The 23126-nt window shown below is 42.9% G+C and overlaps 1 protein-coding gene across 1 annotated transcript; it reads right to left on the bottom strand.

Moving 5' to 3' along the window:
• Positions 1-1313: 1313 nt before the first annotated feature.
• Positions 1314-22659, bottom strand: NEU1 (neuraminidase 1). The gene is made up of 6 exons (XM_063433269.1): positions 22292-22659; positions 10791-10983; positions 6264-6526; positions 5807-5989; positions 3788-4007; positions 1314-1799 (listed from the first exon to the last, which is right to left on the bottom strand). Exons 1-6 carry the CDS (start codon positions 22505-22507, stop codon positions 1582-1584), a joined length of 1293 nt encoding a protein of 430 aa, XP_063289339.1. The 5' UTR covers positions 22508-22659; the 3' UTR covers positions 1314-1581.
• Between the last annotated feature and the right edge of the window lie 467 nt (positions 22660-23126).

The raw sequence follows: 23126 nt of genomic DNA, 5'->3' as shown, positions 1-23126 counted from the left end.
CGTTTGGCCTCCCTACAAACAGAATCCCCCATAAAAAGGATGAGAATAAACGAGGAGTCAGGTTAATAACAAGAAATAAGTCCCTACCTCTCAAAGAAACTAGTAACGGGATTTTTAATTTGTCTGATGTCCCTCTTTCTGATCTAGAAATACAACTATTGGATAAGGGTATAACATTTGCACCGAACAAGGGTATTAATGATTTTGATTTATATATAAACCTCGAAAAATCCATTACAAATTTAACCGTTAAGACTTTTTTTTTTTAAAACAACCAACAACCTCAACTGCAACTAATCTTAAAGGCACCATAACTAGACATGAACAATTTAACCCCTTAAGGACACGACATGTGTGACATGTCATGATTCCCTTTTATTCCAGAAGTTTGGTCCTTAAGGGGTTAAAAGAAAGTCTAGTCTTTTATCCAGTATTTAATAAAGGACCAGATTTGGAGACATTTGAGACCCTGGTAGAAAGAGAATTAAGTAATATTAATTAAAAAAAAAAAAAAAGGAAAAGAGATAATTTAACAAAGAAAGCGAGAATCTGCTTTCTTACTACGGCTGCAGCTCAAGGCTACCCTGCACGGAAACCAGCGTAAAGTAATGATGAACTGTGCCCAGATTCCTGACCCGATGGACACTAACTCCTTCTATGTTTAGAACAAAACGCATAGGACCGCTGTTTTTATTTATTTCTCTTCAATAAATTGTTTCTACTACCTGATTCCTGCTTCCTGTTTTCCAAAGAAGTGAGGTGGATTTCTACAGCCCCCTATTGATTAGGGGTGGCACCCTCATGGCGATCTGATTACCTCCATTCTGTGAGTGCTACCAGTAGCATGTCTATGCATGCTTATAACTATATCACACTATGTGTTGTTTATTGTCTTTTTAGGTTAAACAGCTGTATCCCTTTATATTTGTACATCTTAAAAGCATACAAGCCTGATTACGGAGACAGTGTTCATATACAGGCTCCTTTAAATGGGAGTATTCCACTTAACAACAATTTTATCTTTATGTACCATCTGCACTATATTGCTTTTTTTATTCTTTTCACATGTACTGCACACTAAGTTTGCCATCACGTTATACCGCCCTATAGATTTTGGACTACTTTAAGTGTGGATGAGAGGGTATTTCCACACAAGTGTTTTTGAGCAGCTGTAATTTATTCTCGATCTTTAGCAGCTTTTTGGACACAACTTCCTCCCTAACAGGAGGTACATCTCACAAGAAACTTGAGGGAAGTGTGGATAGGGAGACATGGACCAAAATACCCAAAACAGAATATGAAATCACAGAAGATTTTGTTTTGGAAAGTCTTTAATCACATGCCAAAGTTAGTCCATGAATAGAGAATGAGAAGGAGGGGGGCTTAGAGAAGATTGATAATAAGAATGGGATTACACTATAAATATAAACAGTAGGAGCTATAACAGCTCAACATATTCTCTTATGAAGAGACAGTATGAGATATGGATAGACAGTTGACATGGGAGAGACTTTTGAGAAATAAATCAGCTAATTCCAGTCAGGCTTAGATAGAACGCAGAGGTTTGGAGTGTATCAAGTGTCATAAATTCCCAAAAAGGTTTATTTTCACAACCGCGATGGACTCGGTTATATCCTTTCTGCCCTTTTCATAGACAACATAAATGTTTTCATTGTCTTCCGCATGGCCAAAGAGGGAGGTGAGAGACGAGTATCCACTGGGACCCGGCCAGATTTGGACAGCGTTTTTTTCCCACGAGTCTCCAGAGTCAAAGCTCCATCGCAGGGTCAGATTAACACCTGGTAGAAGGGGCAGAAAGAAATGAAGGTGAGTTTAAGGGAATCGGTCGCTGGGAGAAAGAACAAAGCAGCTCAATTTTAAAAGACTTTGAAATTCCATCTATACATTGTGTTAGCAAATGTACAGATTTAGAGAAAAAAAAAAAAGAAATTCAAAAATAGTTTTCTCCCATCTGTCTCAAGTCCTCGGCAGGCACTGAATGCAGAGGGATTGAGAGCCAGGGAGAGCAGAAGAGACCTCCCACAGAATGTCCCTCTGATCTCCAGCTGTGGTTCCTAAGGAGTATAGGAATGGAGTAACATGACGTCACTCTGTTCAGAAGCTGGCAACGTAGCTAGTGTGTCAGCATCATGGATGCAATGAAAATTAATGAAAACCAGGGAGGAGTGTGGGCGGACTTGAGGTCAGGTTGTCAAAAGTGTAAAACCAACCTCTTTAAGGATAGAAGTTGCAAAAAAATGAATAAGGACCAGCGCTTATTCACTAAATGTCTTATATATCACCATATGCAAAAAACTATTGCAATATTAGCTGCTGTACATTCATGTGATACCTTCTAATGTCACAGACACAATATACAAAAAAATCAAAAGAGAATGTAGCGCTTATTTATAAATAAATAAATAAATAATATATAACTTTTGAGAAATTGAGGAGTGTATCTTTTGGATGTCAAATTATGCTGAGATCTACAAAGAGACAATCTCACATAGTATAGACCATATATGGTTAAATAAAAACGAAAATTGGAATATGTATTATGAACTCACAAACAGAGAGCTGTGGACCCAGCTCTGGTATGGATCACTTCTGGGTCCGTTTAGGCGACCCACCCCTATTCCCGGAAAAAAGATTTTCTTTTATCCTACAGGGGAGAATAGAAGCACAAACGATTGCGCAGTATTGTTTGTACAATTCTTGGTGTATAAAACAAATTCCCAAATGGGTACTTACAAAACTGGAGTCAATATAAATGACTCAATTCCAGAGTATTGTGCAGATTTTAGGACTGTACTCCCTCCTTGTAAAAGATGAATCCGGGAACCAGGATAAGATGAGAAAATAAAAACTGAATTTATTACAATAATATATAACAAATTAAAAAAGGTAGCAATGTCCTTAATCACCGGAACTACATGTGGAACAAAACAGAAAGAAGAGAAATCTGGAATTAAAAGGAGGCTGCAAACGAACATAAGGAGAAACAGATCCAGCCGATGCAGCATTATGGGACAACATTGATTACTGCTGACTGGGAGGTGAGAGGGAGGCATGGACCGCACACGTTCTACCTGTGAGTGGTAACAACGTGTGCGGTACTCCTGCTGTGACCCTTCACCCGTTGATTTTAGCGGTATTTAATACGAACAGGGAACCAAGGACATTGTATACATTTATCCGGTTGAGGAAGCCACAATGGAAGTGGTGAAACGCGTTCCGGACATTGCTACCTTTTTCATTTTGTTATATATTATTGTAATAAATTCAGTTTTTATGTTCTCATCTTATCCTGGTTCCCGGATTCATCTTTTACAAGGAGGGAGTGCAGTCCTAAAAGCTGCACAATACTCTGGAATTGAGTCATTTATATTGACTCCAGTTTTGTAAGTACTCACTTGGGAATTTGTTTTATACACCAAGAATTATACAAACAATACTGCGCAATCGTTTGTGCTTCTATTCTCCCCTGTAGGATAAAAGAAAATCTTTTTTTCCAGGAATAGGGGTGTGTCGCCTAAACGGACCCAGAAGTGATCCATACCAGAGCTGGGTCCACAGCTCTCTGTTTGTGAGTTCATAATACATATTACAATTTTCGTTTTTATTTAACCATATATGGTATATACTATGTGAGATTGAACCTCTGTAAGGAGACTGCGATGGGGAGAGCAGAGAGACAGATAATTGGTGACAGAGGGGGAAGTGAAAGGAGGACATTGAGCCAAGATGGTGAAGAATTGAGGGCGAATTCCTAGAGGAAACTCACGGTTCAACTGATTCGCTGGATTCGTAAAATAGACCACTCCTCTTTTATATAGAGCTCCTGCGGCCACAGCAGGATCCGGCAGACCCTCATCAAAGCGAACGCTCTCCAGAGGAAGGGAATCGCAGCCATCGATGGATGTCACCACAATCCGGCAGCGGCAATGATAGTAGTACTGGTTCCGAGCGTTAATTATCACAGAGCCATCTGGGAGTTCGTATGGCTGAGTAGGACGAAATGGAATTAAAAAATAAAACGTTATTTATTTATGACAGAAGAAGAAAGAAATGGGACTGAGGAAACTGTAAATGGAGTAAGTTTCAACACATTGAACAAAGTCTCAAAACATTTTCCCACATTATTTTACAATATAGTGTTGAGCAGAGCTGCACTGGCTGAAACAAATCGTTTTATCTGTAGAATTACAAGCCTCATGGGAATTGAAGTTCAACAGTGTTGATTCTACTGTTTGGCCACCGCTGGTGTGGAGCAATACAGCAGACTCAGTTACAAGACTTTTTAAAGAGCAGCACAGAGTAAATCACTTTCTAATGTGTTCAGCTGTTTTGATGCCTTTCAGGATTAGTCCTGTTAAAGAGACCGTGCAATGGATGAAATGCGTTGGGTTTAGACTATGGTATTCACAGATTGCAGAGCCCGCCAATCACAGCTATCCAACCAGCACCATGCAGCACCTTGGCCCTGATACAAACTACAGGAATATCAGAGATATTCTGTAATAAACGGATGGCGAAGACTGACACTGCGTTTCTAAGGGTAGAGGCCAGACTAAAAGCTCATGGGAAATGAGATCCACAAGTACAGTGCCAAAGCGGAGTTTTAACTCCATATGGCATTTACACACATAGGCTTTAAACTGAAAATATACACACACGTCAGTAAAGTAAACAATGAAAAAGGCATTTGTTTAAAGGATCACTATAGGGTCATGAACACAAACATGTTTTCCTGACCCTGTAGTGTTAAAACCACCATCTAGCCCCCCTGGGCCCCTCATGCCTCCATAAATATAGCAAAATCTTACTGTATTCAAGCCAGAAGCTGCAACTCTGCATGCTGTTAGACTCAGAAAAACAAGCAGTCTGCTGACATCATCAGAAGTGGTAGCCTGATTCAATCACAATGCTTCCCCATAGGATTGGCTGAGACTGACAAAGAGGCAGATCAGGGGGAGAGCCAGCATGATTCAAACACAGCCCTGGCCAATCAGCATCTCCTCATAGAGATGAATTGAATCAATGAATCTCTATGAGGAAAGTTCAGTGTCTGCATGAAGAGGGAGGAGACACTGAATGTTTGGATGCATTTTAGGCAGCCATGACCCAGGAAGGATCTCTAACAGCCATCTGAGGAGTGGCCAGTGAAGTTATCACTAGGCTGTAATGTAAACACTGCATTTTCTCTGAAAAGACAGTGATGACTGCAAAAAGCCTGAAGGTAACGATTCTACTCACCAGAACAAATACAATAAGCTGTAGTTGTTCTGGTGACTATAGTGTCCCTTTAAATATCAGATTATAGAAATCACTGTCAGAGCGGTATTCACGGTTAAAGAGATGCCTTTAAAGGTCTATGAGGAAATCGCCATTTATTTGCCAGGGGTATTCTTATTTATGGCAATGGGATCCAGACTCAGATTGAGAAAAGCCCTTTGCTTGAATGTGCATGCGGACAACATTGATCAGGTGACCTTTCATGGAAAGGAATTTACCAATAAGGTGTGATCAATTTACAGGCAAAAACCAATCTGCACAAACACTGATAATGTAGAAAATGAAATATCTTATTCAGACATAGCGTTTTTTGCTTTGATTTAATTGATCTAGAGAGGTACGTTTGGTTTGCAAATGAACAACATTTACCCCTGCCCTCTTGTCTTTCGTAGCTCAACTAAACTAATATGTATCTCCACTAGCAGCTCATGGTGCATTGTGGGAAACCCTGCTCTGCATGCACGGACGGTATTGCGATTGCTCTAGCAGAAACCAAAACACCCTTCACCTGACACTCGTCTGGGTTGAAGTCGCCCATCTTTTTTGGTTGATTAAAGGGTAGCCCTTGCAAGCTTCCACCCTTTTTCCAGTGAAGCCCATGGTCATCACTGAGCAGACAGAAAATACCATCTTCATTTAGCGTCCCGTGACCACATACAATCAGACGTCCTTTCTTGGGTGAAAACCTTTTCTGTATAAAGTTAAAAAAAAACACAGTTACAACTATGTTCAGGACCGAAATATATTTTGGGATGGAAAGATGAGGAAGGGGATTAGGAATTCCTTTATTTCTAAAATGTGAATTTCTTAGATTAAGATTTTAATATATATATATATATATATATATATATATATATATATTACATTTCTCTCTTTTTTTGTCTCTTTATTATTTATTTATTTTAAGATATTTGGATTACTGCCATGCAGATTAGCATTCTTCCTTTCCCCACCATCTTGCTCACCTGGACTCCATACCCTGGCCCAGGTGCAAACATGGTGGTTCCAATCTCCCGAGAGAGGTTTTTGGGGGTGCTCCACGTTAGACCATCATCCGAGCTGTTTGTAATCATGACGCTTGAGGTGGAGCAGTGGTGGTAGTGGGCACAAAGTGTGTAGATCAAAAACATGTTCTTTTTCTCATCGTCCACAACCACAGCCCCCAAATTGAGGCCATCGGGTGAAGATCCATCATCCACAATGAAGGACGTTGCACTCCAAGTGTAGCCTACAGTGGGAGTAAATTAACATTTTATTATTAAATGACAAATTAAACACAATTGCTAGTAGGAAAAAAAAAAACTAGAGTGTAAAGTTAAATGTAACCCCACAATCAAGTGTCAGCACACAGATAGAATCTAACATTAGCACAATGCTTGAGCTGAAGGTTAGCACACAGCTAGCTGCTGTTACTGGCCTGACAAAATCTTTAAGGTAAATCTGGTAGAATGCCCAGCAGCGGGGAGGCTGAATGTAGCATGAGGATCAATGGAAAAATGAAGAATTATCAGTGACTCAAGACTGGAAATTCTGTGTGCTGCTCCTGAAAAAAACCCTTGTAAGTAAGGCAGATTAAATGAAATTAAAAGGGACACTATAGTCACCAAAACAACTTTAGTTTAATGAAGCAGTGTTGGTGTGTAGACCATGCCTCTGCAGTCTCAGTGCACTTTTGTGCCATTTAGGAGTTAAAGGACTATTCCACACCCCAAAAGCACTTCAGCTTGCTTTATAGGTGAGGAGCACCCTCATTTAAGCCCAGTTTATAAAAGTGCTGATTTCTATGAGTGATTTACCTCCTAAATGGCAGAGAATTGAGCAGCGAAAAATCAGACGCATGATCTATACACCAAAACTGCTTCATTAAACTAAAGTTGTTTTGTGTTCCTTTAATTAATCAACGGGTGTAATTCTGATGACACACGGCAGGTTAGGCGTTGCAGGAATAAATATTGGAAAATTCCATGTAATATTCTATTGGTTTCCATGGCGATTACTTGGCGTTTCAAACACTGACCCTGAGAGGCTATCATCCCAAACCCGGCGTTCATGCTTTGAAAGCATTGCTTTGAGTCGCTTGTAATGCGATACAGAAACACAGATGTTTTAATAGCATTTAGCTCATTGTATACACAATGCCCAACAAGCAGCATTCTCCTGAACGTAGCATAACTGGTTTAAGTTTTATTTACAATAAAAAGCGCTTGCTGGCAGGTGAGAAAATCTTTTGAGGTTTTGTGGAAATCCTAGCTCTGTGTCTAAGCTCCCTGAGGCCTTGCCATTACGAATCCGGCTTTAAATCGAAAGATCAAGGACTCCGAGCAAGGACACCAGTCACGAGTCGTTCTGAATCCTCAGTACTAAGCAGGAGGAAGTGGTAACCTCTCATCATTCACTGTGAGGTATATCAATGTATCAGATCCATAGAGAACGTGTGACCGTTCAATCAGAGAGAAGGCGAAGGTCAACCGTAAATCTGAACCCTGGAGATATGAAATGGGATCTAACCCACAATTAGTCTACGCTCACTGTGCAACAAAACTTTAAACAATTCTCTAAAAACAGCCGTTATGGTTGGAGAGAGGAACATTGCAGAGGTATTCATAAAAGTGAAAATTACTGGGAAATCAAAATGAATTCCAACATTCAAAGAATTAAAAACGTGAAACCAAAATAGTCAAACCAAAAACAAAATGAATGGGAGTCATTGTGATAATTCTAATAATTATGTTGCTTAAAATATGAAATCCTTTCTGAATTCCGACATTTGATACTATAGAGAATAAACCTTCCAGGATTCATAAAATAAGGTACACGATTGTAGGGTTGTTTAGAGCTATTTGAAAAGGAGATCTAAATGAAATTACAATATTGCAAAAGGATTAACACGTATACAAGAAATCATTATTTTACCATTATTTTATTTTCGGATTAGAAAATCCATGTTTAGATGAAAATCTCACTCCCACTTTTTATTGTCTAGAACGCAGTGTCTGCTAGTGCGCTGTTTGGGGGGTTAACGTGAAAGGCTTTGTCTTCCTTCCACTTCGAGAATTTCGATTTATCTCTTTCTACGCAGCAATATATGTTACTAAACTTCCTGCAGTTTCCAAATTTCCTTTTTATTTGAGGGACGATTGAAAGACAAGATTTAAAGAGGAACTGTCACATGCCTGAACGTTACACCATTCAATAAAACATTAAAATGTATCTATAACTAAGGTTAACCTTTCTTTACATGTTGATGTTAGTTTCTAATCCTTCTGCTCTCCCTCTGCAGACTGACAGTGCAAATATCAGAGCTTAGAACAATGATCGATAGGGAGCAGCAGCAGGGATTTACTATCGAGGCCCAAATTGTGCAAAGCTCGAAAAATAACTACATTTGAGAAATTCTCCAAATACGATTTTGGCTAAATTTGATAAATTGGTTTCATCACATTAATAACATAGTGGTAAATACAAATAATGAAAAATGTAACTAAAAGAATTGTAGAGTTAAACATATAACAAAAGAAGAGGAAGAGTAAAAAAAATAAAATAAATATGAATAAAAAATAAAGAAGAGGATTCTAAATAACAAGGAAGGTATCGATGTCTGAGCCATGCCTTGTTTATATGTTTTATTGTGTTTACATTATAAATAAACATAAAGAAAGAAGAAGTGTTTATAAAATGAGCATCTCTTAGCCCTGTAATGGGAGCGGCCATTTCTGTATAATTAATGCTCAACGTTTCCTGAGCTCTATCCACAACGTTTACTTGTGCACTCCCTGTTTCGGCAAGGTGTGCCAACTCAGGGAGGGGAGGTAACTATGATTTTACAGTCAGCTTATTAAAGGGACACTATAGTCACCAGAACAACTACAGCTTATTGAATTTGTTCTGGTGATCATTACCTTCAGGCTTTTTGCTGGGGTAAACACTGTCTTTTCAGAGAAAACGCAGTGTTTACATTACAGCCTAGTGATAACTTCACTGGCCACTCCTCAGATGGCTGTTAGGGATGCTCCCTGGGTCATGGCTGCCTAAAATGCATCCAAACATTCAGTGTGTCCTCCCTCTGCATGCAGACACTGGACTTTCCTCATAGAGGTCATTAATTCAATTTATCTCTATGAGGAGATGCTGACTGGCCAGGGCTGTGTTTGAATCATGCTGGCTCTGCCCCTGATCTGCCTCCTTGTCAGTCTCAGCCAATCCTATGGGGAAGCACAGTGATTGGATCAGGCTACCACTTCTGATGATGTCAGCACACTGCTTGTTGTTTATTTTTATTTTTTAGGCAAACAGCATGCAGATCTACAGCTTCTGGCTTGGATACAGTAAGATTTTTACTATATTTATGGAGGCATGAGGGTCCCAGGGGGGCTAGATGGTGGTTTTAACACTATAGAGTCAGGAATACATGTTTGTGTTCCTGACCCTATAGTGATCCTTTAAAATATCCAAGTGAAAAATAGCCATATGGAAATTAAAATAAATATCACCTGGAATTGCTCATTGTATTCATTGCATTAAAATAAGCAAACTCTTATCTCATCTCACATGTGACATTCTGTTTATTGCATCACGGTATGTTTAGAGGTTCTACATTTTTTGTAAAGCCTCCCCAAAATAACAGGTTTGCTTCCACTGGGAGTGTGGGAGCGGAGATATATTGCCTGAAGTTCTCCCTCGTTAGTTCCATCACCCTCCCATCCTGGTAGAAGAAGCCTACATGAGCCACATCACCGGTGTGCTCTAGCACTCACAATGTCCTCCACAGATCTTCTCATATAATAAGAAGCCATTAGCATCTATTGTGCATCAGACAGCAAGTCTGTTCCCATAAGCCATTGCGAGTCTTGGTTCATGGGAAGAAGAGGCAAAATGAAGCTGCTTAAAGCTCGGTCTTCTGACACATTTGGGCCAAAAAAAATCTGCTTGTCCTTTAGACAAAATTAATGGCTTCATTTGTGTTACATTTAAGTTGTAATAGGATTTCATTTAAAATTCCAACACAATCTGAATAAGTTTCTATTTTAAATAAAGATCTCAAAAATAACAGACTGCTTTTACTAAAAATCCAACAGAAAAGGCTTTTTATTCAAATACAGAAGACTGGTGAACTAGACACTGCACAGACTGTATGGAGGATACACATGGCTTGAGATTCATAGAAATCTAATTATATGGACTGTTCAGGGTTCTTATAGAGCAAGGCAATGGTTACACTGTGTGTAACCCCTTTATTATAATTTTTTTATTTGGCTGAATTCAGGCTTGCCTAGCTCTGTTTTGTAACCATACCGTAACGGTAAAATATACACTGTCCCTGGCAAAGACATTACTGCTCACAAGCCAGTTTCAGAAGCCCAGCAGGTCCAATAAGTCCAATAAGAGCTTGTAAAAGCATTTCCCCGTTTGGTACACATTAGACTGGCTATCCCCGTGTATCAGTTTATTAGATTGCCGCATGCTGAAGCAATGTTGGGCAGTCTGTCACTCACCTCCATCCTTTGAACGGCGTGTAGCGATGAATTTTGCACCCAGATCAGAAGACGAATACTTTCGTGCCTCAGAGAATGCCAGGAGGTGCCCACGAGGGGTGTAGGTAATTAATGGAATACGGAACGTGTCTACGTTACCAATCACGCGTCCACTGACCCATAGTAACTGCTCCATGGTTACCACGGGGGAGACCTGGGGTATGAGTGAGATAGAGGTGTTAGGATTAAAATGTCATCACATGACAACCAATGCACCACCAGTCTCCATCACAGTATGAATGGCTGCAGCCTTCCTTCATTCAACACGTACCCAGCACCTAACTTTACAATATTCTACGCCCTCACTCTATAGCTTTGGTTTTTCAGGATCTGCTTGTATTTTGTGTCTTTTCAGATATTTGTATTTCTATAACCGAGATACAGCTCTGTGATACACATCCCGAACCACATACCCAGTAATACATACACACACACTAAAACTAAAAGGGATCTGGAAATTAGTTTTTGTTGTAATGTGATGTAATTCCAGTAAAATACAAGTTTAGCAGGCTAAGATTGCCACAAGGCATATGTATGTATATGTGTTTGTAGTATCAGTTAGTTAATAACACGTAGCTAAGATACTGTCATCACTGTACTGACCAGGTGCAGGAATGTAAGAACTGGAATTACGCGTCCCTCTCCTTTGTATCAGATGAGCCACGTGGTTAGACCGGATGGATGAGTTTAGACTCTATTCATTAAATAGGTTAAGGGTATGTGTGGGTGTAGTTAATTGTGGGAGGAGCTACAGTGCTATATAAGGAATGTACTCTATGTATTCAGTACTCAGACTTTGCTGTATTTTGGTGACGCTAGTCCCTCTGAGTCCCGATCGGTGATCCAATAAAGAATCTCTTCCTTCCTGAAGAAACCTGTGTCCATCTCTCTGTGCTTGGCTTCCGTCAGTTTCTCCGGTATCATTTGGTGCATTGGCCGGGAAGCTCATCGTTCAACGGTAGCTGAGAGGCAGAGGCGTGAGACGGTCTATCTTTGCCCACGTTCTCTACGGCTGCACCCCTGAACTTCTGCGTGGACCTCCCTTCGTCTCGGCGCCACTGGTCTGTTGTCCAGGAGATCATCGGCCTCTACGTAAGAAGTGCTGGGGTGTCCCCGTCGATGAGTGTGAACTCAGGTTCAGGAACGAGGAGGTAAGATAACTGCTGTTTTAGACGGCAGGACCCGCTAGGGGTATACCGATTGTGCGGTAGGCCCAAAGGGGTTTTTGAATCTGTATCTGCCCCCTCTGTCGGAGGGAAGGAGCGAAGGCGCACCGCTCGATCGAACGCTCTTTAGTCAGACCGTTTGATTTGGTTAGTCAGGCGGGGTCCTGGTGTAAGATAGCCCTAGCCGGACACCGGTGTCTTGTCTAGACTAGCGTTCTAGGGTGTATATTACGTTCGCTAGGTCGGAGGGACCGGGAGACTAAGCGGCGCCTGTGTAAATTCGGTTCGCTAGTTCTCATCCTATCTGGGCTAAGTGGGAAGGCGTGTAAATTTGGAACCCACTAGACTTTTGATAGTACGACTAAGAGGCGCCTGTGTAAATTCGGATCTCTAGCTCGTTGTATAGTGCGACTAAGAGGCGCCTGTGTAAATTCGGTTCTCTAGCTCGCTATGTATATGTGGTGATTGGGCAGTGTGGCTAACCAAAACGGGTGTATATAGTTTTAGGTAGTCCATTCAAGGTACTGGCCAATAGTTTAGTTGGGAATTGTAAATGTGTTAATGATTGTTTTAGTAAAGTGTATATCTTGTTAGATAGCGCGAGCTCAGCCGTCTAGCGAGAGTGTTAATAGTGTGTTGCTGTATTATAGTGCACGGTACCATAACCCTGTATATTTACTGACATTATATAATAAGTACTAATCATTGTCGTCCATTGCATGTTTAACACCATAACCACTAATAATTGTATTGTGACCTTAACTTGTGCTTTGACCTATGCTAACCGTACTGTAACCGCTATTTGTAAAAGACGATGTTACTGGGGTGTGTTATAGACGGGTAATTCGTATATAGAGAATTATAGCGTGGGTGACTGTGTAGTTACGCCAAAGGGCATAATATTGATTATATAGTGACTGGTGTAGCAGCTGTGTGTGTACGGGAATTCCCTGAGTGTTTATTGTTATTGTGTACGTTTCACTTGGTAACCGTACCACGTGGTGCTGTTGCCAGAGGAAACGGGTGTGACTGTTGAATAGTACGCGTGTATAGTAATCGTTGTCGACGACGTTCCACTGTTAAATATGGGTGCGTCGCAGTCAACGATTCCGGATCCCTTAGGATGTATGGTTAAGAATTTTAAAAAGGGATTCAAAGTTTGTGATTTTGAGGTTAAGATGTCCCCTGTACGTTTGGTCACTTTGTGCACTAGGGAGTGGCCTACTTTGGTTGCGGCATGGCCGCCACGTGGCAGTTTGGATCCAACTCTGGTACAGCGCTTACACGTGGCTGTATCAGGTAGGCCTGAACTTTACGGCCAGTTTCCTTATATTGATTGTTGGAGACAGGCCGTAAATGACTCGCCAAAATGGCTCCGGACATGCCACGAGGAACAGTGTCGCCTCATGGTAGCTAGGACTTGTTCGTCCACTAGGGCTGGTGTTAGGCCCATTTTGGACACGCCCCCTGAGTCCGAGATCCCTTTGCCGCCCCCTTACTTTCCGGTAAGAGGAAGTGACGCAAATACAGGAAGTCCTGTAACCCTTCCCTCATTACCCTCATCCACTTCCGCTTCCTCCTCCAGTACAGGATCCACCCCCCCTCGTACTAAATCTCCCCTTCCGGAACCAGAACCCACCCCCATTAGAAACGAATATCCTGATTTGGCGCCACTTCAGACTTCCGGTCAAGCTTCATCTAGCTCGGCCCGAAGTGTTCTATTCACTACCTTTTCCCAAAACCAACCTCCCACATCCCCATACCCTATATCTCCCCGACCGGAACCCATGACTGACGCTTCCCTACGTAGCCCCATCCAAACCCGACAGTTGACTGGTGCCCAACAATTAAAGCACTATCAGATGCCTCTTCGCTTAAATCCCGGGTCAGCTTATATCGATGCCGCAGGTCAAATGGCACACGCTGACCCTGTCTTCGTATATGTCCCTTTCACCACTACCGACCTTTTAAACTGGAAGACCCATAATTCCTCGTATACTGAGAAACCACAAGCCATGACTGATCTGTTCACCTCAATAGTACAGACACATAATCCGACATGGGCTGATTGCCAGCAGTTATTAATGACTTTATTTAACAATGAGGAAAGGACAAGAATAAATCAAGCAGCCATTAAAGCATTAGAGGATAGAGCCCGTGCTTTGAACCAAGCTAATCCAGCAGCATGGGCCGCAACACATTATCCCAACACTGATCCCGATTGGAACGTAAATGGTGCTGATATGGTTCAACTCAGAGCCTATAGAGACGCTATAATTGCTGGCATGAAAGCCGGAGGAAAGAAGGCTATTAATATGTCAAAGACAGTTGAGGTGATTCAGAAAAGCGATGAAGCGCCCAGTGTCTTTTATGACCGATTATTGGAGGCGTACCGCTTGTACACCCCCTTTAATCCGGAAGACGCAGACAATTCCCGAATGGTTAACTCCGCCTTTGTCAGCCAAGCTTACGGAGATATTAAGCGCAAGCTACAAAAGTTAGAAGGGTTTGCAGGTATGTCAATCTCCCAACTAATGGAGGTAGCTAATAAGGTCTATATGAATAGGGAAACAGAAAGCAAGAAAGAGGAGGAGCGCAAGATGCGTAAAAAGGCTGATATGCTAGCGGTAGCGATCGCAGGCGTAGATAAACGGGGCCCAGATAGAGGCAATAATAGATGGAGTAGGGAGCCTTTGAGTAGGGATCAGTGTGCGTATTGCAAGGAAGAAGGGCATTGGAGGAACGAATGTCCGCAAAGAGAGCAGTACGAGAGAGACCAACCCAGGGCAGGCTACGGAAACTTTAGAGGCAGAGCGAGAGGTAGAGGAGGTCCCGGAGGGAGTAATGGTTATAGAGGGAGTAATGGGAACAGAGGAAGTGTTAGGGAAGACAGGTATATTCCAGCAGCGCAAAGGTCTCGCGATAGAGAAGGTAGGGACTTCGTAGGATTGGCTGACACGGTCATGGAGGACTATTGATACCGACCGGGCTCCATCCCCCTTGGTCGAGCAGAGCCTATGGTCGATGTATCAATAGGGGGGAAAAGGAGTGCGTTCATGATCGACACTGGTGCTGAACATTCAGTGGTGACTAATCTAGTTGCTCCTCCATCTGGAAGGACTATTACTGTGATAGGAGCAACTGGAAGAAGTGCTGAAAGACCGGTTCTTAAAAGTCGACTCTGTACATTGGGAGGCCACGTAGTAAAACACCAATTCCTTTATATGCCTGAATGTCCAGTCCAATTGCTGGGACGTGATATGCTATCCAAATTACAAGCGCAGATTACGTTCCTACCAGATGGAACAACATCTTTAAAGTTTAATGGACCTTCAGGTATTATGACTTTATCCGTACCAAAGGAAGAAGAGTGGCGACTTTATACAGTGTTGACTAGCCAAAACCCTAGGAGTGATGAGACATTGTTTAACATACCAGGAGTTTGGGCAGAGAACAACCCACCAGGACTGGCCCGCAATATTCCACCAATAAAAATTGAACTGAAACATGGGGTTTATCCAGTGAGCCTAAGACAATATCACATTCCGCAGAAGGCTAAGAAGAACATCCAATCCTATCTGGATAAGTTCATACGGTATGGTATCCTAAAATTCTGTACTTCCCCCTGGAACACCCCATTGCTGCCTGTTCAAAAGCCCGGCACAGATGAGTATCGACCTGTGCAGGACTTAAGAGCAGTCAATGATGCGGTTGTTAGTATACATCCAGTTGTACCCAATCCATATAACCTGCTTGCTTTAATTCCGGGCGGGGCTACTTACTTCACAGTCTTAGATCTCAAAGATGCCTTCTTTTGCCTCCGAATTGCCGCAGAAAGTCAATGTATTTTCGCTTTCCAATGGGAGAACGCTGTAACGGGCTCAAAACGCCAAATGACTTGGACAAGACTGCCCCAAGGGTTTAAAAATTCACCTACCCTATTTGGTTCAGCCCTAAGTCAAGATCTATTGGATTTCGAGTCCATCCCAGGAGAGTGTGTATTGTTACAATATGTAGATGACTTGTTGATAGCAGCAGTTACAAAAGAAATCTGTCAGCAAGCAACGCACGATCTACTACACATTCTCTGGAAGGCAGGATACAAGGTGTCTAGAAAGAAGGCTCAGTTGTGTTTGCCAACTGTCAAGTATCTAGGATTCCATATCTCTGAAGGTCAAAGAATTATGGGGCCAGAGAGAAAAGAAGCTGTCTGCCAAATACCAATACCCAAGAATAGAAGACAAGTGCGAGAATTCTTGGGGGCAGCAGGCTTCTGTAGGATATGGATTCCCAGTTATGCGATACTAGCAAAACCTCTGTACGCAGCTATCAAAGGTACAGAGCACGACCCCTTCTTATGGACCCAAGAACAGCAAACGGCATTTGAAGATGTGAAGAAGGCTTTGATGAGTGCCCCAGCATTAGGTCTACCTGATCACACACGACCATTCTACTTATATGTACACGAGCAAAGAAGAATGGCTGTGGGAGTATTGACACAGTACTTGGGATCATGGCAAAGACCTGTTGCCTACATGTCTAAGCAACTGGATGCAGTGGCCAGCGGACTTCCACCTTGTCTAAGAGCCGTAGCTGCAGCCGCCCTGCTAGTAGCTGAAGCCGATAAACTCACTCTGGGTCAAGAACTTTATGTACGAGTCCCACATGCAGTACAGACGTTGTTGGATTACAAAGGAAATCATTGGTTTAGTAACAGCCGTATGACCAAGTATCAAGCAATGTTGTGTGAAAACCCAAGAGTGCATTTAGAGACTGTAAACACCTTAAATCCAGCTACCCTTTTGCCACAACCTACTGAAAGTCAACATGATTGTTTGGAAGTAATGGATGAAGTATTCTCAAGTAGACCAGATCTTCGTGATTTTTCCATCCAGAACCCCGATGTTCAATATTATACAGACGGCAGTAGTTATGTGAAAGAAGGGATCCGCTATGCAGGATATGCAGTAACAACCATAGACAAGGTGATAGAAGCTCGGCCATTGGCGAAAGGAACATCAGCACAAAAGGCAGAATTAATAGCACTAACACGAGCGTTACAATTGGCTGAAGGTTTAAGAGTAAATATCTATACGGACTCTAAGTATGCGTTTTTAACCACTCATGCCCACGGAGCTTTGTATAAAGAAAGAGGACTACTGAATTCAGAAGGCAAAGAAATCAAGTACGCAGCTGAAATCCTACAACTATTGGAAGCAGTGTGGGAGCCGAAAGAAGTCGGTATCATACATTGTCGAGCGCATCTGAGAGGAGATGGTGATGTAACCAAGGGAAATCGGATGGCAGATAGTGCAGCTAAGCGTGCTGCTGAATCAGGAAGACAGGAGTATGTGGGGCATATAGCTGCTCTTATACCAACTCCACTGTCCCAATGGACTCCAGTTTATACAGCTCAAGAAGAGGAGTGGTTAAAGACTGAACCGGGAAAGTATCTGGAGAACAAGTGGTATCAGCTAGAAGATGGAAGAATAGTTATACCAGCATCGCTAGCGGTAGAAATTGTCCAAAATTATCACAACGGGACACATTCTGGGAGAGACAGTACTGAAGAATCTCTTAGAAAACATTTCTACATACCAAGATTGTCCAACTTGGCTCAGGCCATTGTACGCAGATGTGTAACGTGTGCTAAGAATAATGCAAGACAAGGACCAGTAAAGCCACCAGGAGTTCAGTTTATGGGGGGACTCCCCATGTCCGATCTACAAATAGACTTTACAGTGATGCCTAAATCGGGTGGACATCGTTACCTGCTGGTAATTGTGTGCACCTATTCAGGCTGGGTAGAAGCATGTCCTACTCGTACAGAGAAAGCAGGAGAAGTTGTGAGATTCCTGCTACGAGAAATAATACCCCGATATGGACTACCCTGTTCTATAGGATCGGACAATGGTCCAGCTTTTGTTCATCAGTGCCTACAACAACTGACTCATATGCTTGGTATAAAGTGGAGGCTTCATACTGCATATAGACCCCAGAGTTCTGGTAAGGTAGAGAGAATGAATAGAACTATAAAGAACCAGTTGGCTAAAATGTGTCAGGAAACCCAACTTAAGTGGAACGTTCTCTTACCTATAGCCTTATTGCGAATCCGCAGTACCCCTACCAGAAGGATGGGCCTCTCTCCTTTTGAAATCATGTATGGGCGACCACCTCCCGTACTTGGTAACTTAAGGGGGGACTTGAGTCAGTTGGGAGAAGGAATTACCCGGCAGCAGGTTGTAGAGTTGGGTAAGACTATGGAGGAGGTACAGAAATGGGTACAAGATAGATTACCTGTGAATATTTATCCCCCTGTTCATAGTTACCATCCAGGAGACCAAGTGTGGATTAAAGAGTGGAATACTGTACCGTTAGGGCCCAAGTGGAGAGGTCCTTATGTTGTTCTTTTGTCTACCCCTACAGCGATAAAAGTAGCAGAAGTGACTCCGTGGATACATCACTCCAGGGTTAAACCAGCAGCAGTCGATTCTTGGCAAGTTACAGCAGATCCAGAGAATCCCTGCAAGATCCGGTTAAAACGCACTACTCAGTCGGAGTAACGAGGAATTATTGTGGATTACAAATTTTATTGTTACAGGTGTGAGTGAGAAGGCCATAATAAAGCCTGTCCGCTTACCATCACATAGTGTATAAGCCAGGAAAGTCTCGAAGGGACACCTGTGAAGATGAGCAGAACTCCATTCCCTGCAGCCCCTCACATCCTGGAAGCTGAGGCGCCATCGCACGGACGAAGACTGAGGATGACGGCGAAAGATGTGCTTTTGATAGTGTTTATTTATATGTGTTTTTATATTCAGGAAGGTAGAGGTACCGACACTCCTAGCTGTGAGGTATGCATTAAGACTACGAGAACAGGTAACCATATTTCCCAAACCCTAATTTGGCATTCACAATACGAATGTAAAGGAGATGTATCGAGATGTAGATACTTAAATATAGATTATAGTGTGTGCCATTTAGGAGTAGGAGAACCTAAGTGCTTCAGTCCGGAGTATCAGCCTCGTACAATTTGGTTGACTCTCAGGAATGGAGATCCTCAGGGGACCCTAATTAATAAAACGGTGTTAGAATCCGTACATTCTTCGGGTGTTCTGCTATTTGATGCGTGTAAAGCGATATCGAGTGGTAGAAAGCCGTGGAATGTATGTGGGGATCTTAGATGGGAGAGGACGTATGGGTCTAACGATAAATATATTTGTCCCAGTAGCAAAAATAAATATGTAAGTCCTAGATGCCCAAATAAAGACTATAACTTTTGCCCATATTGGTCTTGTGTGGGGTGGGCGACTTGGGGACAGACAGTAGACAAAGACATGATTGTTACTAAGTTGCCTACCAATCCATACTGTAAGTCTATGGAATGCAATCCAGTCCATATTCTTATAAATAACCCCGACAAGTTCTTAGATAAATATGGTAATTTATTTGGGTTTCAAATATACGGGACGGGTTTAGATCCTGGGACATTATTGTTTATAGGAATAGAGACTGATACGGTATCCTCCCAGACTCATCAAGTATACCATTCCTTTTACGAAGAGATGAGTATAGATAATAAGATCCCCCATAATGCTAAAAACCTGTTCATCGATTTAGCTGAAAGTATTGCCGGTAGTCTTAATGTTACCAACTGCTATGTGTGTGGAGGTACTAACATGGGAGACCAATGGCCTTAGGAAGCAAAGGAGGTAATGTCCGGTTCTGAGGCAGTTCAACAATTAATATCTTCACAAGCCGATTATCAGATGAGTGTTAGAGGTAAATCTGAGTGGAGATTAAAGACCTCCATCATAGGTTATGTTTGCATAGCAAGGAAAGGAATAATGTATAATACTTCTGTAGGAGAATTAACTTGTCTAGGGCAAAAAGCTTATGATGATGATACAAAGAATACAACTTGGTGGTCGGCTTCAAATGTCTCAGAACCATCTAACCCGTTTGCTAGATATGCCAATTTAAAGGATGTGTGGTTTGATCTATCCATCACATCTACTTGGAGAGCCCCAGCAAATTTGTACTGGATCTGTGGTAAGAAAGCCTATTCGGAGCTGCCACAGGACTGGGAAGGGGCATGTGTGTTGGGTATGCTCAAACCATCCTTCTTCTTGTTACCGATTGAAACAGGTGAGACTTTAGGTGTTAAAGTGTATGATGTGAATCATAGGAAGAAAAGGGGACCCATAGAGATAGGTACCTGGGAAGATAACGAATGGCCTCCCCAGCGTATCATAGATTATTATGGGCCAGCCACGTGGGCTGAGGATGGTACCTTTGGTTATAGAACCCCTATTTATATGCTCAACCGTATTATAAGGTTACAGGCGGTGGTTGAGATTATCACTAATGAAACATCACAAGCGCTCAATCTTCTAGCGAAGCATAACACCAGGATGAGGACAGCAGTCTACCAAAATAGATTAGCCTTGGATTACCTTTTGGCAGTAGAGGGAGGTGTATGTGGGAAGTTTAACCTGAGCAATTGCTGTCTTCAAATAGATGACGAAGGGCAAGCAATAGCTGAGCTTACTAGCCATATGGTTAAACTAGCGCATGTGCCTACTCAGGTATGGAAAGGGTATAATCCAAGTAGTTGGTTTGGTAGCTGGTATGAGTGGTTTGGAGGGCTTAAGGCAGTGGTAGGTGGAGTCCTACTGATTTTACTGTTGTGTCTACTCCTACCGTGTCTTATACCCTTAGTAGTTAGGTCTGTGCAAAGCCTGATAGGAAGTATAGCAGAGAGGAAGGCTGCTGCACAGATAATGGCGATATATAAGTATAAGGCTCTAGATCAGGGAGAACCAATGCAAGAAGATGAATGTTGAAGATTCACATCATAAGATAAGTCTGGTCTGGTTCATGGTAACCTGAGGTATATGCAAACCAAGGTTAAGTGATGCCTCAAGTAATTGTGAAATATCAGAGGCATCAAAGGGGGGAATGTGATGTAATTCCAGTAAAATACAAGTTTAGCAGGCTAAGATTGCCACAAGGCATATGTATGTATATGTGTTTGTAGTATCAGTTAGTTAATAACACGTAGCTAAGATACTGTCATCACTGTACTGACCAGGTGCAGGAATGTAAGAACTGGAATTACGCGTCCCTCTCCTTTGTATCAGATGAGCCACGTGGTTAGACCGGATGGATGAGTTTAGACTCTATTCATTAAATAGGTTAAGGGTATGTGTGGGTGTAGTTAATTGTGGGAGGAGCTACAGTGCTATATAAGGAATGTACTCTATGTATTCAGTACTCAGACTTTGCTGTATTTTGGTGACGCTAGTCCCTCTGAGTCCCGATCGGTGATCCAATAAAGAATCTCTTCCTTCCTGAAGAAACCTGTGTCCATCTCTCTGTGCTTGGCTTCCGTCAGTTTCTCCGGTATCAGTAATATGCGTCAAAGTTTACCCCATGTTTTACCCCAGTTCCAATCCCGTTGCACAGACCCTGCCAACCCAACCCCCGTTGCACAGACCCTGCCAACCCAACCCAACCCCCGTTGCACAGACCCTGCCAACCCAACCCCCGTTGCACAGACCCTGCCAACCCAACCCCCGTTGCACAGACCCTGCCAACCCAACCCCCGTTATACAGACCCTGCCAACCCAACCCCATGACACAGACCCTACCAACCTAACCCCCATGACACAGACCCTGCCAACCTAACCCCATGACACAGACCCTGCCAACCTAACCCCATGACACAGACACTGCCAACCTAACCCCATGACACAGACCCTGCCAATCTAACCCCCATGACACAGACCCTGCCAACCTAACCCCCATGACACAGACCCTGCCAACCTAACCCCCATGACACAGACCCTGCCAACCTAACCCCCATGACACAGACCCTGCCAACCTAACCCTCATTACACAGACCCTGCCAACCTAACCCCATGACACAGACCCTGCCAACCTAACCCCATGACACAGACCCTGCCAACCTAACCCCATGACACAGACCCTGCCAACCTAACCCCATGACACAGACCCTGCCAACCTAACCCCATGACACAGACCCTGCCAACCTAACCCCATGACACAGACCCTGCCAACCTAACCCCATTACACAGACCCTGCCAACCTAACCCCCATTACACAGACCCTGCCAATCTAACCCCCATTACACAGACCCTGCCAACCTAACCCCATTACACAGACCCTGCCAACCTAACCCCATTACACAGACCCTGCCAACCTAACCCCATTACACAGACCCTGCCAACCTAACCCCATTACACAGACCCTGCCAGCATTCATTATCTGTACCTGGTTAAAAGGTGCACACCATCCCACAGCCAGCAGGGCACACAGTGCCAATGACTGGTACATCCAGGAGGGGGTCTTCTTCCTCCAGCAGGTAATGAGGGGTTTCCTGGGCATGTTAGTCTCTCCCAGCTTGGCACAGTCCTGGCACCAGCCTGCTGTCTGCATGCCCTCCCTCCCTGTGCAGAGATGGATACACTGTGAGGCTCTGGGTATCATTGCTAGAGATCTGACACTATCTGCCTGTTTATCTCATTATATAACTGTTCAAATCTCTTCCTACTTCCTGCTCTTCCTCTCAGTCACATGACCTGTCAGAGATCAGCTGACCTCTCCCAGAGCCTGGCTCTGTGCCCAGCCTTCCACCTCGGTGAACTATGCTTCCCATCATCCTCAGCCATCTACGTGGGAATTATAGTCCCCAGAAATCTGCTGAGCTACATGTTACTGGGATTCACAATGTGTGATCCTCACATTAACCCACATCATCAGCTCAACAACGCACGGATGGCTGAGCATGCTGAGAGTTAGAGTCCAACAATAATACACTCCTAGATTACAGCAACAGCAGGCTGCGAGCAAAGGAAACACAACTCTCAGTACCCTCAGCCAGCCAACTTAACATTCCATTGCTGCTGCAATTTTCACTCCAGCTGGCCGGCTGGGAGGATATTAAATGATATTTTGTAGATTTCTGGTGTTTATATGGGTTTGGGAAATATTTGCTCAAACTGGGAAAGAAATAGCTAAATAGCATTTACATTGCTGCCCCTTTAAGAAGCCATGCTAGGACATGTGACACCTGAAATTTTAACTCCCCTTGCCTTTTCCTTTTCTC

This window comes from Pelobates fuscus, chromosome 9, assembly GCF_036172605.1.
Source record: "Pelobates fuscus isolate aPelFus1 chromosome 9, aPelFus1.pri, whole genome shotgun sequence".
In the NCBI taxonomy this organism is placed as follows: domain Eukaryota; kingdom Metazoa; phylum Chordata; class Amphibia; order Anura; family Pelobatidae; genus Pelobates; species Pelobates fuscus.
Note: the sequence above shows the minus strand (reverse complement) of the source record. Positions and strands in the feature narration are given on the sequence as shown.